This window comes from Leptonotus elevatus, chromosome 16 (assembly GCF_054856555.1).
Source record: "Leptonotus elevatus isolate MCC_2025b chromosome 16, RoL_Lele_1.0, whole genome shotgun sequence".
Classification (NCBI taxonomy): Eukaryota; Metazoa; Chordata; class Actinopteri; order Syngnathiformes; family Syngnathidae; genus Leptonotus; species Leptonotus elevatus.
In genome coordinates, this window is record NC_141254.1 from 10,721,627 (window position 1) to 10,733,933 (window position 12,307).

Sequence of the window (12,307 nt, forward strand, 5' to 3'; positions counted from 1 at the left end):
CAGCAAAATTTCAAGATACACTGACATTGTGGCGCCCAACGTTGAGTGGATTTGTGATTTTGTTTTTGTTTTTTTATGGCTTGAAGAAGACAGAAAAATCTGATTACATGATTATTATTCTGTAAATACAGAAACGAAATATGCAAGTTGTCATCCAGTGCAAAATAGTTGAGCACTATCTACAGTACATCCAAGTTATAATCGGCATATTACACAATGCAGGTATACAATTCAGTAAAATCCACAGTGTGGTTACGGAGTTATCACAGCCGGGTTTTGAAGACCGTCATGGATTTGGAGGTTTGTCGTCCACAGATATTAAGACAGGTCATGCTGCAGGCAGGGGAAATCAACAAGAATATTTGTTAGAGAAACGAGGAAATTGGAAAAACAAAGACAAGGGTCAAATCAAAACTATTAATTTTTTATAAATTAAATACAAAATGTTTTCATTATTTGTAACTAATGTTGATGTGTTTATGCCAATTTCTATCAAGATCAATATACCAATATCCCACCTTGGCCTCTTTTGCATCTGTTGAAGGGTCTCGGGGAATGGTTGTTTAAAACTTTCCGGCAGGAATAGCGTGGCCAGGATCGACAGTATGACCAGAATGCCCAAGGTGATATATGGCAGATACTTGAAGTAGATGTCTGTGTGGTACCAACACAAAAGTGGTGATAAGTTCAGACCATCACCCCCCCAACCCGAGATCTTTCAAAAAAAATTGCTCACTCAGCTCTATGAGAAAGGGCGAGATGCAGCTTCCCACTCGCGCCACCATCACGCAGATCCCGGATGCCGTGTTCCGCAGGCCCGTCGGGTACAGCTCGACCGTGAAGGCATACAGCAACGATAAGCCGGCTGAGGCGCCAAACTTACCCAATATCTCCAAAGCCAATGCCAGAGCCACGATACCTGAGGTTAAAGGGCAACGATAGCGGTCCAAGCAAGAACTGTACTTGGTTTGGAACGGCGACACATTCAAGATGACTTAAGGAGCAGCACTGGTTTTGAACTCTAGTGGCAGGTCATACGGACCATAGCCCAACTTATTCACAGCTCAGCTCTTCGATTTTGGTGTGCCACTCACTCTGAGGCACCAGCTGAATAAAGAAGAACGTCAGGCCCATGGTGAGGAAGATGACCACCATGGCGAGGCGTCGTGGCAAGTATCGGATGGCCAGGCTGCAGCTCATGTACGCCGGCACTTCCACTGCGGCGAACAGAAAGCAGCTGATGTACGGATCAACGTCGAGCTGCGACGTGTTGAGGGACAGGCTGTAGTAGCATATGGATATCGTGAACCTGTCGTGACAAGTTGTCTTCAATGCTTGTCTATGGTGGTGGTACTACCGTGATGGGTGTCAACTCACCACACCCAGCACAGGAGGATGGTCGTCATGGCGATCCTTCTTTTCATCACCAGGTCCAAAACAGTGTAGAGCTCTACTGGCCTCTCCTCGTTTACCTACAACAAAATGAAGGCTTTAATTAGAAACAATTTTAGCCGCTACCGTCTACTGTTAGCATCTTTTTATTACTTTGTTTTTTATCATTGTGGTTCTTACACTCGATTCCTTCTTTGCCCTGGTAGCAGCTTGCCCTTAGCCTAACTCTCTCTATTGCTGTTAACATTTTTTTTTTTAATTGTGGTTTTTATACGCTCTCCGACTTGGATTAGCTTGGTAGCTCCTACTAGTTAGACATTAGCAACTACGGTGGCCAGACATCTGGATTTAGGCCGGACAGTCCTGACCCAACATCAGCCCCACCGCCGTTTGTCACAACTGGTCTGTATTGGCCAAGAATGGCTTCAGTTAAAAATCTCGTATGTCATTGGTTCAATAAATGTAAACAAATCTCCACGTGTGGCTATCTGACTATCCGCCATTTCCTCGCCGCCTTCTTTGACAGCAGAGAAAAGGCAGCGCTAGCAAAAATGCCGGACATCTTTTAATATTAAATGGACGAAAGAGCACAATTTCCTAGCCAAAAGCAGTCGAGACTGGTTTCTGCACGCTTTGCCGGTGTGAGCAGTCAAGCGGTGCGGAGAAGCTTAAAGCAAGAGGCGAGCAGCAGGTGTGTCATCATTGAAGACATTTTTTCCTTGGCATTTGTTATTCAAAATAAATTATGTTTTGTGGCAATATAAAAAATAATTGATATCTCAGCTCCTGAAGCAGATAGATACACAATTCCAAAAACATTTCAGAGCTTACAACTGTGGAATTCACAAAAACCTAAATTTAATATTATAAACCTTCAATGTTTTGTTTTTTAATTAACAAACAAATGTCGCATCTGCGGGTACATAACTCCATATATATTTACCTTCAACACTGGAGTGCAGTTGTAATAACCTCGGGGGATCAATTCATCGTCCATTCCGTTACAAGGCCGTCAAAATTTCAACATCCTCATTGTCTACAAACATATTTCTTAACAGTATGTCACTGTCGACTCGTTACACTGAATAAAAAAAAACCACTTGTTAATTTTTTAAAAATATGCCCTATTTTTTTACCTTATGGAAGTGGCCTCATTAGCAACACTCCTGCCTACCTGCTTTTTTGTTTGTTTTTTTGCCATTGGGATTCTTATCCGCTGTCCTTCTTTGTGTATCTTGGCGGCAGCTAGCTCTTAGCTGCTATCCGCTATCAACGAGCTTGCCTGCCTCTATCAGGTATGTGTTTTTTTGTTTGAATTGTGGTTCTTATCCGCTCTTGTCCATGGTGTGTCCTGGTGGTTGCTAGTCCTTAGCCTGCTAGGCTAGCAACTACCCCACCAACGTGAGTGGCTAGCGAGCACATTGACACAAAAGTCAAACTTGCTTGCAACTTGGAATCACCAAAGATCTTCTCTGGTGCGACCACTCGGTTCATCTGGGCAGCTTTTCTCACGATGGCCTCGGCTTCCGTTACTCGGCCTTGAGACAGCAGCCACATGGGAGACTCTGGGAGGATCCTGTCTCACAAACATTGCCAAAACAGCAAGTCAATATTGTCCCTAGGCTGTAACCCGGTGGTGTCCAAACTCGGTCCTCGAGGGCCAGAGTCCGGATGCTTACCTTCTCCAACACACCTGAAGTTCATCAGCAAGCTCTGCATAAGCCTGATAACGACCTTGTTCATTGCAAACAGGCACGTTGGAGCAAGGAAACAAACGAGTTTGGACACCACTGCTGTAGCCAATTTTGTATGCAATACCTTAAGGTGATACTTAAGTGAATGTATCTAGTTGTATCTAAATAGAAAATAACTTTGGAAGAAGTTAGTCACCTACAATAATAACAGAGTAAAACTATATTTGCTCTACTTAGTATCAAAAGCCCTTTTAAAACTATGTGAAGACCCTGTAAAATCAAGCAGAAAAAAGTTTCTAAATACACATTTAAAAAAAAAAATCTCAATAGTGATATTTGTAATATTACAAGACTGCCTGTAAAATCCTTGTGCCTACCACCACAGGGGGATGTTGATGAAACACAGTAGGCCCATGGCCAGCAGGAGTGTTTTCCAGCTCCGGAAGAAGTAGGCAAAGAGCGGCAGCATCATGTAGCCCAAGGCAAACCCTATAGACACACCCATTGACGAGTAAATCACCCGAGCGTTGCCCGTGAGGATTTCTGTGCCTGCACCAAGAAAAACAACTTGTTTGAGTTATGTGTAGAGTAGAACAAGAGTTCTCTGACCTTTTGGATCTATCAGAGAAATTGTTTTTTCTTCCCCCACTGGATTGTGCTTAATTTCTCCTGATCAAACAATATGGTTGGCTTGATAAGAAGGTGGTTGGGGGATCATCGGCCTTAGACTCTTTAGCCTCTGGCTTCTTTTCGATATGACCGAGTGACAGACATCGTCATCATCTAATCGCCTTTTCTGAAATGTCTTCAGTTCAATGGCTACAAATTTTGGGCTGTAAATGAACTAGTAAGAAGTTGCACTGAAAAATAATATACCCAGCACATAGCAGGACAAGTAGTTGGAGATACTGCCCAGACCGTTGCAGAAAAGAAAGAAGCAGAACACCTCCCAGGACGGCGCGGCAATCTGCAGTAGCGTGAACACGCCCTGAATAATCATAGTGGCGAACAGCACCGGCTTACGGCCAAACCTAGAGAAAGATACCAAAACATTCAGCCACAAGTTCGCAACCAGTAACAGCGCAGTTTATGCAAATTCTTAAACCCCAGCAGTTACCTGTCAGAGATCACTCCAGAGATGAAGGATCCCAACAGGACGCCAAGGAAGAAAATGGTGGCGGTCAATGGTTGCTTCCAATGCTGACTGCACACCAAGTCATACTGGAAATGACAATCACAATATCACTTCCGCCAAGCCATTGAAGTCATCAAGTATCAACCGTCTGGCTGTCCACACTTCCAAAAACTTTATTAAAGTAGCTTGGAATTTTTTTTTTTTTAATTGACAATATAGAAAATAACACTCTGATCCAAAATGAGCGTAGTCTGAAGAATGCTTTGAATTAAGAAATAAAAATATTGTTATCGTCATGCATTCATCCTGAGCAAAAAAAACAACAACCTGAGAGACCACGGTGGACTGGTAGACATCAGTGTCATAGACCCAACCATCGGCGCAGTCCTCCTGCTCCAGGCTGCTGAGGTTGACGTCGCGGACTGGCAGCAGCCCATCGGCTGAGAGGTTGCGGAGCACGTCCAAACGGTAGCGGCGACAGCCGCACAGCTGGGGTTCCCCGTCCGTCACCTTGGGAGGTATGTGAAAACCTCATGACATTTTTTTTTTGTAAATGCTGAGAGATAAACGCAATGAAATGAAATGCAATACGGCTAGGCGTGGAAAATTAATATGCCTACTTTCTTTTTGTATCTGAAACAGCATCAGGGAAGAACACTGATCACGACTGATTTCATACAATCAGTTTTAATTTTATATATGACAAAAACATGGTCTTTGCACAGGGAGGAGTGTGTAGACATTTTATATTCACTGTAAGCATTGAGAGGACCATTTCTACAACACCCTAAACATCTCATAGTTTCTTTTTTGGGGAGATAACCAGAGTAGTAGTGTACCTCCAGAGGGACCGCAGCCTGCTGCCACTCCTGACTAAGATTGGCCTCAGGGATCCGGCATCGGTGCTGGGGCGTGTCGGTGAGGAACACAAACGAGAAGGCGCCCATCCCATTGGGCAAGGCTGTGGAACAGAGCAGGAAAAAAACCAACAGCTGGAAGCGACCCCACGTTCCCAGGAAGGCCACGCTGCTATCATAGTGCTGCATGGTCTGTGTCCGAAAAACAAATCCACACGCCTAGTTGGTAACATGTAAGATCACGTAAAATGGAAGATGGACTGCCCACAACAGACAATCGACCTCCAAAATGGGAGGATCCAACCCAGCCTCCACCCCTTGTTTAGTAGAAGTGGAGTTTATTGTGAATGTTTAAAGTCCATGGATCACAGTTTTGTGTGGTTCTTATCACCACTGTCAGGTGTCAATAGGTACAAAAAAATATAGCTGGAGAGCTAGCTAGCCCGCTTGCTATATACTGTAGCGATCTAGCTAGTATAATACAATAGACTTGCTAGATACTCCGACCTGGGCTGGAAAAAATAAACGTAGCCTATTGTGAAATTTGAGTCAACCTTACGAGTTCATTGTGGCTTTGGAGTTTGAACAACTTTTGGAGAGCTTTGAGGAAACTGGTCTACTATACGGCATCTATGGAGGGGTAGCAGTCCACTATCAACATTACTGTGCTGACCTTGATGTTGTAAGAATACTTCGAAGTCTTCTTCAGTTCCACCAACATAATTTCCAATGAAGAAGCAGAGTCTGAGGAATCCGAGACAGGCTCTGTCATCTCTGGGGTTGATGCCGCCAAAGTGGTTAAAATAATCCTTGGTGGCAGGGCCCTAGGGTAAATGAGGTCCACATGGAGCGCCAAAAAGCTCTGGATGTTGTGGGGTTTTCATGGTAGACATGCCCTCTGCTGCAACATCAAATTGACAATGGAGGACAGTGCCTCTGGTTTGAGATTGAGAGTGAGATAGTGGCCCCCTTTTTAAGAAGGGACCGGAGGGGCGGGGGTGTTCCAAATACATCGGTATCACACTCCTCGGCCTCCCTGGTAAGGTCTACTGTAATTGGGGGTGCTGGAGATGAGGGTCTGTTGGGAAGTCGAATCTCAAATAGAACAGTGGACCAAGTCTACACCCTTAGCAGGGTTCTGGAGGATGCATGAGAGTGGACTTGGAAAAGGCATTCACCAGTGTCTCTCAGAGGATCCTGTGGCGGTGCTCCAGGAGTTGGGGGTACTGGACCACCTGATATGGGCTGTTTGGTCGCCGCACAACTGGTGTGAGAGTTTGTTCTGCGTTGCTGACAGTTTCCAGGGTTGGACTGACATTTGTCACCAATGCTGTTCATAACATTTTACTTCTTTTTTTTTTTTTTACTAAAATCAGATGGCTTGTACGTTTTTATGTCTTTTATTCCTCTATGTACATTGAAATAAACAAACAAGTTGTCATCCAGTGTAAATTAGATTAACTGTATACGTATATCTATGTCCAATTTATCATTACGATATATTACACAATACAGTTGTACAATTCTTGTGGTAAAATCCACAGGGTGATAATTGCATTCACAGCTCGCTTTCGACGACCTTCATGGATTTGGAGTTTTTTTGTCCACAGATGTACGAACAGGTCACTCTGCAGTTAGGGAAATAAACATAGCAGTCTCAATGTTCGTGCAACCTAGTATTCACTTTTTAAAAAAGGAAATGCATAATGTTTACATTGTATGTATGCGAATGGACAGACTGATGTTGGCGTGTATATGCCAACTGAAGGGCCTGTTGACATTTACAGTATGTTTATGTGATTGGACAGATATTTTTCTTTACTGAGTATGTACACAATGTTTTATATTATGTCAAATGTTTTGTGTTTAGGATGCAGAGACTGCATAAAAACTAAGACCTCCCACCTTTTCCTCTTTTGAATCTGTTGAAGGGTCTCGGGAAGTGGGCACCCAAAACTCTCCGGTAGAAAGAGTGTGGCCAGGACAGACAGCATAGCCAGAGTCCCCAAGGCGATATATGGCAGATATTTGAAATAAACGTCTGTGTGGCAACAACACCAAAGTGATGACAAAGTCATCATCAACACAATTAAGTCAAACTCACGTTTGGACCCCCCAATGTCCCCCCAAAAAGAACTTACTCATCTGTATAAGAAAGGGAGCAATGCAGCTTCCTATTCGCGAGACCATGAGGCAAATCCCGGATGCCGTGTTCCTCAGACCCGTCGGGTACAGCTCAGCCGTGAAAGCGTACAGCAGAGACGTTCCAGCCGTGGCGGCAAACTTACCCAACATCTCCAAAGCCACCGCCAGTCCCAGGATACCTGAGGGGAAGGTCAACGACAACAATCCAAGCAAGATGGAACACAAGAAGGCTGAAGGAGCAGTACTGGCTTTGAACTACAATAGACCCCCGCTATTCGCGAGGATAGGGAACATATCCCAACTTATTTGGAGCTCAATTCGGCTTCGGTGTGCCGCTCACTCTGAGGCACCAACTGGATGGAGAAGAGCGCCAGGGCCATGATGAGGAAGATAGCCACCACGGCGAGGCGTCGTGGCAAGTGTCGAATGGCCAGACTGCAGCTCATGTACGCCGGCACCTCCACCACAGCGGACAGGAAGCAGCTGATGTACGGATTTGCGTGGAGCTGCGACGTGTTGAGGGACAGGCCGTAGTAGCAGATGCTCAACGCGAACCTGCCAACGTGACAGGTCGCCGTCAATGCTTGGCTATGGTGGTGGTGCTACCGTGATGGGTGTCAACTCACCACACCCAGCACAGAAGGATGGTCGTCATGGCGATGGTTCTTTTCCTCATAAGGTCCAAACCAGTGTAGCGCTCTACTGGCCTCTCCTCGTTTGCCTACAACAAAATGAAGGCTTTAATTAGAAACAATTTTAGCTGCTACCGTCTACCGCTAGCATCTTTTTATTACTTTGTTTTTTATCATTGTGGTTCTTACGCTCGATTCCTTCTTTGCCCTGGTAGCAGCTTGCCCTTAGCCTAACTCTCTCTATTGCTGTTAACATTATTTATTTATTTTTATTGTGGTTTTTATACGCTCTCCGACTTGGATTAGCTTGGTAGCTCCTACTAGTTAGACATTAGCAACTACGGTGGCCAGACGTCTGGATTTAGGCCGGACAGTCCTGACCCAACATCAGCCCCACCGCCGTTTGTCACAACTGGTCTGTATTGGCCAAGAATGGCTTCAGTTAAAAATCTCGTATATCATTGGTTCAATAAATGTAAACAAATCTCCACGTGTGGCTATCTGACTATCCGCCATTTCCTCGCCGCCTTCTTTGACAGCAGAGAAAAGGCAGCGCTAGCAAAAATGCCAAAACGCCGGACATCTTTTAATATTAAATGGACAAAAGAGCACAATTTCCTAGCCAAAAGCAGTCGAGACTGGTTTCACGGTTTCTGCACACTTTGCCGGTGTGATGTCGACGTGAGCAGTCACGCGGTGCGGAGAAGCTTAAAGCAAGAGGCGAGCAGCAGGTGCGTCATCACTGAAGACATTTTGTCCTTGTCATTTGTTATTCAAAATAAGTTGTTTTTGTGGCAATATAAAAAATAATTAATATCTCAGCTCCTGAAGCAGATAGATACATAATTCCAAAAACAAAAAACTGTGGAACTCACAAAAACCTAAGTTTAATATTATAAACCTTCAATGTTTTGTTTTTTCAAATGTCACATCTGCGGGTACATAACTCCATATATATTTACCTTCAACACTGGAGTGCAGTTGTAATAACATCGGGGGATCAATTCGTCGTCCATTCCATTACAAGGCCGTCAAAATTTCAACATCCTCATTGTCTACAAACATATTTCTTAACAGTATGCCACTGTCGACTCGTTACACTGAATCAAAATCCTCCCGTGCCGTCGTCAATCGCGTCATTTATTTCATAACTCCAGCGAATCTGCATCAACCATAAATGCTTGAATAAAATTCCAGGACATGCTACGAGGCCCACGTCACTCTCTCGTGCATATTCTGATAAATTTAATCGGTTAAGAGATCAAGAATTGGTCAAAACAAATCCAAATGACTTATCTTCTCTCCCGGCTTTAACGGTAGAAGCACGATCACACGCTCCCGGGCTTAATGGGTTAAAAACATGGTACTGTAAACGAGTACAGTAGTACTAGTACACAAACATGATCTATAAACCATGCAAAACTTTGTTGATGAAAATACACCGTGAGTCTGATCAACAGTGTTCCCCTCGTTGTCCGCTGGGGTTAGGTTCCAAAAAATACTCACAATAAATGAAAAATGTTTTAAGGCTCTAAAACTCACCACACAGTTTATACACTTTTCTCATCGAGGCATTTACATGTTCTCACATTTCTCTCGTTTAAACATTCTCAATGTTCAAACCTTCATAAATTTTATAAAATGGAAACATTACTGTAAAAATAAAATCAGCGGCCATGAAAAGTGAACCGCGTTATAGAGAGGGAACACTTGTTAATTTTTAAAAATATGCCCTATTTTTTACCTTATGGAAGTGGCCTCATTAGCAACACTCCTGCCTACCACTATCATCTCTGGTTCAGGTGTTTTTTTGTTTGTTTTCTTGCCATTGGGATTCTTATCCGCTGTCCTTTGTGTATCTTGGCGGCAGCTAGCTCTTAGCTGCTATCCGCTATCAACGAGCTTGCCTGCCTTTATCAGGTATGTGGTTTTTTGTTTGAATTGTGGTTCTTATCCGCTCTTGTCCATGGTGTGTCCTGGTGGTTGCTAGTCCTTAGCCTGCTAGGCTAGCAACTACCCCACCAACGTGAGTGGCTAGCGAGCACATTGACACAAAAGTCAAACTTGCTTGCAACTTGGAATCACCAAAGATCTTCTCTGGTGCGACCACTCGGTTCATCTGGGCAGCTTTTCTCACGATGGCCTCGGCTTCCGTTACTCGGCCTTGAGACAGCAGCCACATGGGAGACTCTGGGAGGATCCTGTCTCACAAACATTGCCAAAACAGCAAGTCAATATTGTCCCTAGGCTGTAACCCGGTGGTGTCCAAACTCGGTCCTCGAGGGCCAGAGTCCGGACGCTTACCTTCTCCAACACACCTGAAGTTCATCAGTAAGCTTTGCATAAGCCTGATAACGACCTTGTTTATTGCAAACAGACGCGTTGGAGCAGGGAAACAAACGAGTTTGGACACCACTGCTGTAGCCAATTTTGTACGAAATACCTTAAGGTGATACTTGAGTGAATGTATCTAGTTGTATCTAAATAGAAAATAACTTTGGAAGAAGTTAGTCACCTACAATAATAACAGAGTAAAACTATATTTGCTCTACTTAGTATCAAAAGCCCTTTTAAAACTATGTGAAGACCCTGTAAAATCAAGCAGAAAAAAGTTTCTAAATACACATTTAAAAAAAAAAATCTCAATAGTGATATTTGTAATATTACAAGACTGCCTGTAAAATCCTTGTGCCTACCACCACAGGGGGATGTTGATGAAACACAGTAGGCCCATGGCCAGCAGGAGTGTTTTCCAGCTCCGGAGGAAGTAGGCAAAGAGCGGCAGCATCATGTAGCCCAAGGCAAACCCTATAGACACACCCATTGACGAGTAAATCACCCGAGCGTTGCCCGTGAGGATTTCTGTGCCTGCACCAGGAAAAACAACTTGTTTGAGTTATGTGTAGAGTAAAGCAAGAGTTCTCTGACCTTTTGGATCTATCAGAGAAATTGTTTTTTCTTCCCCCACTGGATTGTGCTTAAGAAGTTGCACTGAAAAATAATATACCCAGCACATAGCAGGACAAGTAGTTGGAGATACTGCCCAGACCGTTGCAGAAGAGAAAGAAGCAGAACACCTCCCAGGACGGCGCGGCAATCTGCAGTAGCGTGAACACGCCCTGAATAATCATAGTGGCGAACAGAACGGGCCTACGGCCAAACCTAGAGAAAGATACCAAAACATTCAGTTGCAAGTTCGCAACCACTAACTGCGCAGTTTATGCAAATTCTTAAACCCCAGCAGTTACCTGTCAGAGATCACTCCAGAGATGAAGGATGCCACCAGGACACCCAGGAAGAAAATGGTGGCGGTCAATGGTTGCTTCCAATGCTGACTGCACACCAAGTCATACTGGAAATGACAATCACAATATCACTTCCGCCAAGGCATTAAAGTCATCAAGTATCAACCGTCTGGCTGTCCACACTTCCAAAAACTTTATTAAAAGTAGCTTGGGAAAAAAACATTTTTAAATTGACAATATAGAAATATAGAAAATAACACTGATCCAAAATGAGCGTAGTCTGAAGAATGCTTTGAATTAAGAAATAAAAATATTGTTATCGTCATGCATTCATCCTGAGCAAAAAAAACAACAACCTGAGAGACCACGGTGGACTGGTAGACATCAGTGTCATAGACCCAACCATCGGCGCAGTCCTCCTGCTCCAGGCTGCTGAGGTTGACGTCGCGGACTGGCAGCAGCCCATCGGCTGAGAGGTTGCGGAGCACGTCCAAACGGTAGCGGCGACAGCCGCACAGCTGGGGTTCCCCGTCCGTCACCTTGGGAGGTATGTGAAAACCTCATGACATTTTTTTTTTTTTGTAAATGCTGAGAGATAAACGCAATGAAATGAAATGCAATACGGCTAGGCGTGGGAAATGAATATGCCTACTTCCTTTTTGTATCTGAAACAGCATCAGGGAAGAACACTGAGATCACCACGACTGATTTCATACGATCCGTTTTAATTTTATATATGACAAAAACATGGTCTTTGCACAGGGAGGAGTGTGTAGACATTTTATATTCACTGTAAGCATTGAGAGGACCATTTCTACAACACCCTAAACATCTCATAGTTTCTTTTTTGGGGAGATAACCAGAGTAGTAGTGTACCTCCAGAGGGACCGCAGCCTGCCGCCACTCCTGACTAAGATTGGCCTCAGGGATCCGGCATCGGTGCTGGGGCGTGTCAGTGAGGAACACAAACGAGAAGGCGCCCATCCCATTAGGCAAGGCTGTGGAACAGAGCAGGAAAAAAACCAACAGCTGGAAGCGACCCCACGTTCCCAGGAAGGCCACGCTGCTATCATAGTGCTGCATGGTCTGTGTCCGAAAAACAAATCCACACGCCTAGTTGGTAACATGTAAGATCACGTAAAATGGAAGATGGACTGCCCACAACAGACAATCGACCTCCAAAATGGGAGGATCCAACCCAGCCTCC

At 44.3% G+C, this 12,307-nt stretch overlaps 2 protein-coding genes across 2 annotated transcripts; both read right to left on the reverse strand.

Annotated features, from left to right (window-relative positions):
- Positions 1-192: 192 nt before the first annotated feature.
- LOC147160688 (solute carrier family 22 member 4-like) lies at positions 193-5,295 on the reverse strand. Its single transcript, XM_086097784.1, has 11 exons — positions 5,061-5,295; positions 4,549-4,731; positions 4,204-4,307; positions 3,963-4,117; positions 3,464-3,635; positions 2,836-2,968; positions 1,378-1,472; positions 1,095-1,309; positions 737-919; positions 519-654; positions 193-333 (listed from the first exon to the last, which is right to left on the reverse strand). The coding sequence occupies exons 1-11, from the start codon at positions 5,265-5,267 to the stop codon at positions 264-266; spliced, it is 1,653 nt and encodes a 550-aa protein (XP_085953910.1). The 5' UTR covers positions 5,268-5,295; the 3' UTR covers positions 193-263.
- A 1,194-nt stretch (positions 5,296-6,489) lies between these two features.
- LOC147160689 (solute carrier family 22 member 4-like) lies at positions 6,490-12,254 on the reverse strand. The gene is made up of 12 exons (XM_086097785.1): positions 11,977-12,254; positions 11,457-11,639; positions 11,104-11,207; positions 10,863-11,017; positions 10,552-10,723; positions 9,931-10,056; positions 9,626-9,629; positions 7,850-7,944; positions 7,564-7,778; positions 7,220-7,402; positions 6,984-7,119; positions 6,490-6,706 (listed from the first exon to the last, which is right to left on the reverse strand). The coding sequence occupies exons 1-12, from the start codon at positions 12,181-12,183 to the stop codon at positions 6,637-6,639; spliced, it is 1,650 nt and encodes a 549-aa protein (XP_085953911.1). The 5' UTR covers positions 12,184-12,254; the 3' UTR covers positions 6,490-6,636.
- Positions 12,255-12,307: the final 53 nt, after the last annotated feature.

Bases quoted from the DNA above. Each gene is read 5' to 3' on its own strand.
- LOC147160688 (XM_086097784.1), bottom strand. From the start codon at position 5,267: ATGCAGCACTATGATAGCAGCGTGGCCTTCCTGGGAACGTGGGGTCGC. The intron at 1,473-2,835 runs GCAAGTTTGACT...ATTTTGTTGTAG, and splicing joins TTGGTGATTCCAAGTTGCAA to GTAAACGAGGAGAGGCCAGT. The intron at 1,310-1,377 runs GTGAGTTGACAC...TTGTCACGACAG, and splicing joins ATCCTCCTGTGCTGGGTGTG to GTTCACGATATCCATATGCT.
- LOC147160689 (XM_086097785.1), bottom strand. From the start codon at position 12,183: ATGCAGCACTATGATAGCAGCGTGGCCTTCCTGGGAACGTGGGGTCGC. The intron at 11,208-11,456 runs GTTGTTGTTTTT...TGTCATTTCCAG, and splicing joins AGTCCACCGTGGTCTCTCAG to TATGACTTGGTGTGCAGTCA. The intron at 11,018-11,103 runs GTAACTGCTGGG...ATCTTTCTCTAG, and splicing joins TCTGGAGTGATCTCTGACAG to GTTTGGCCGTAGGCCCGTTC.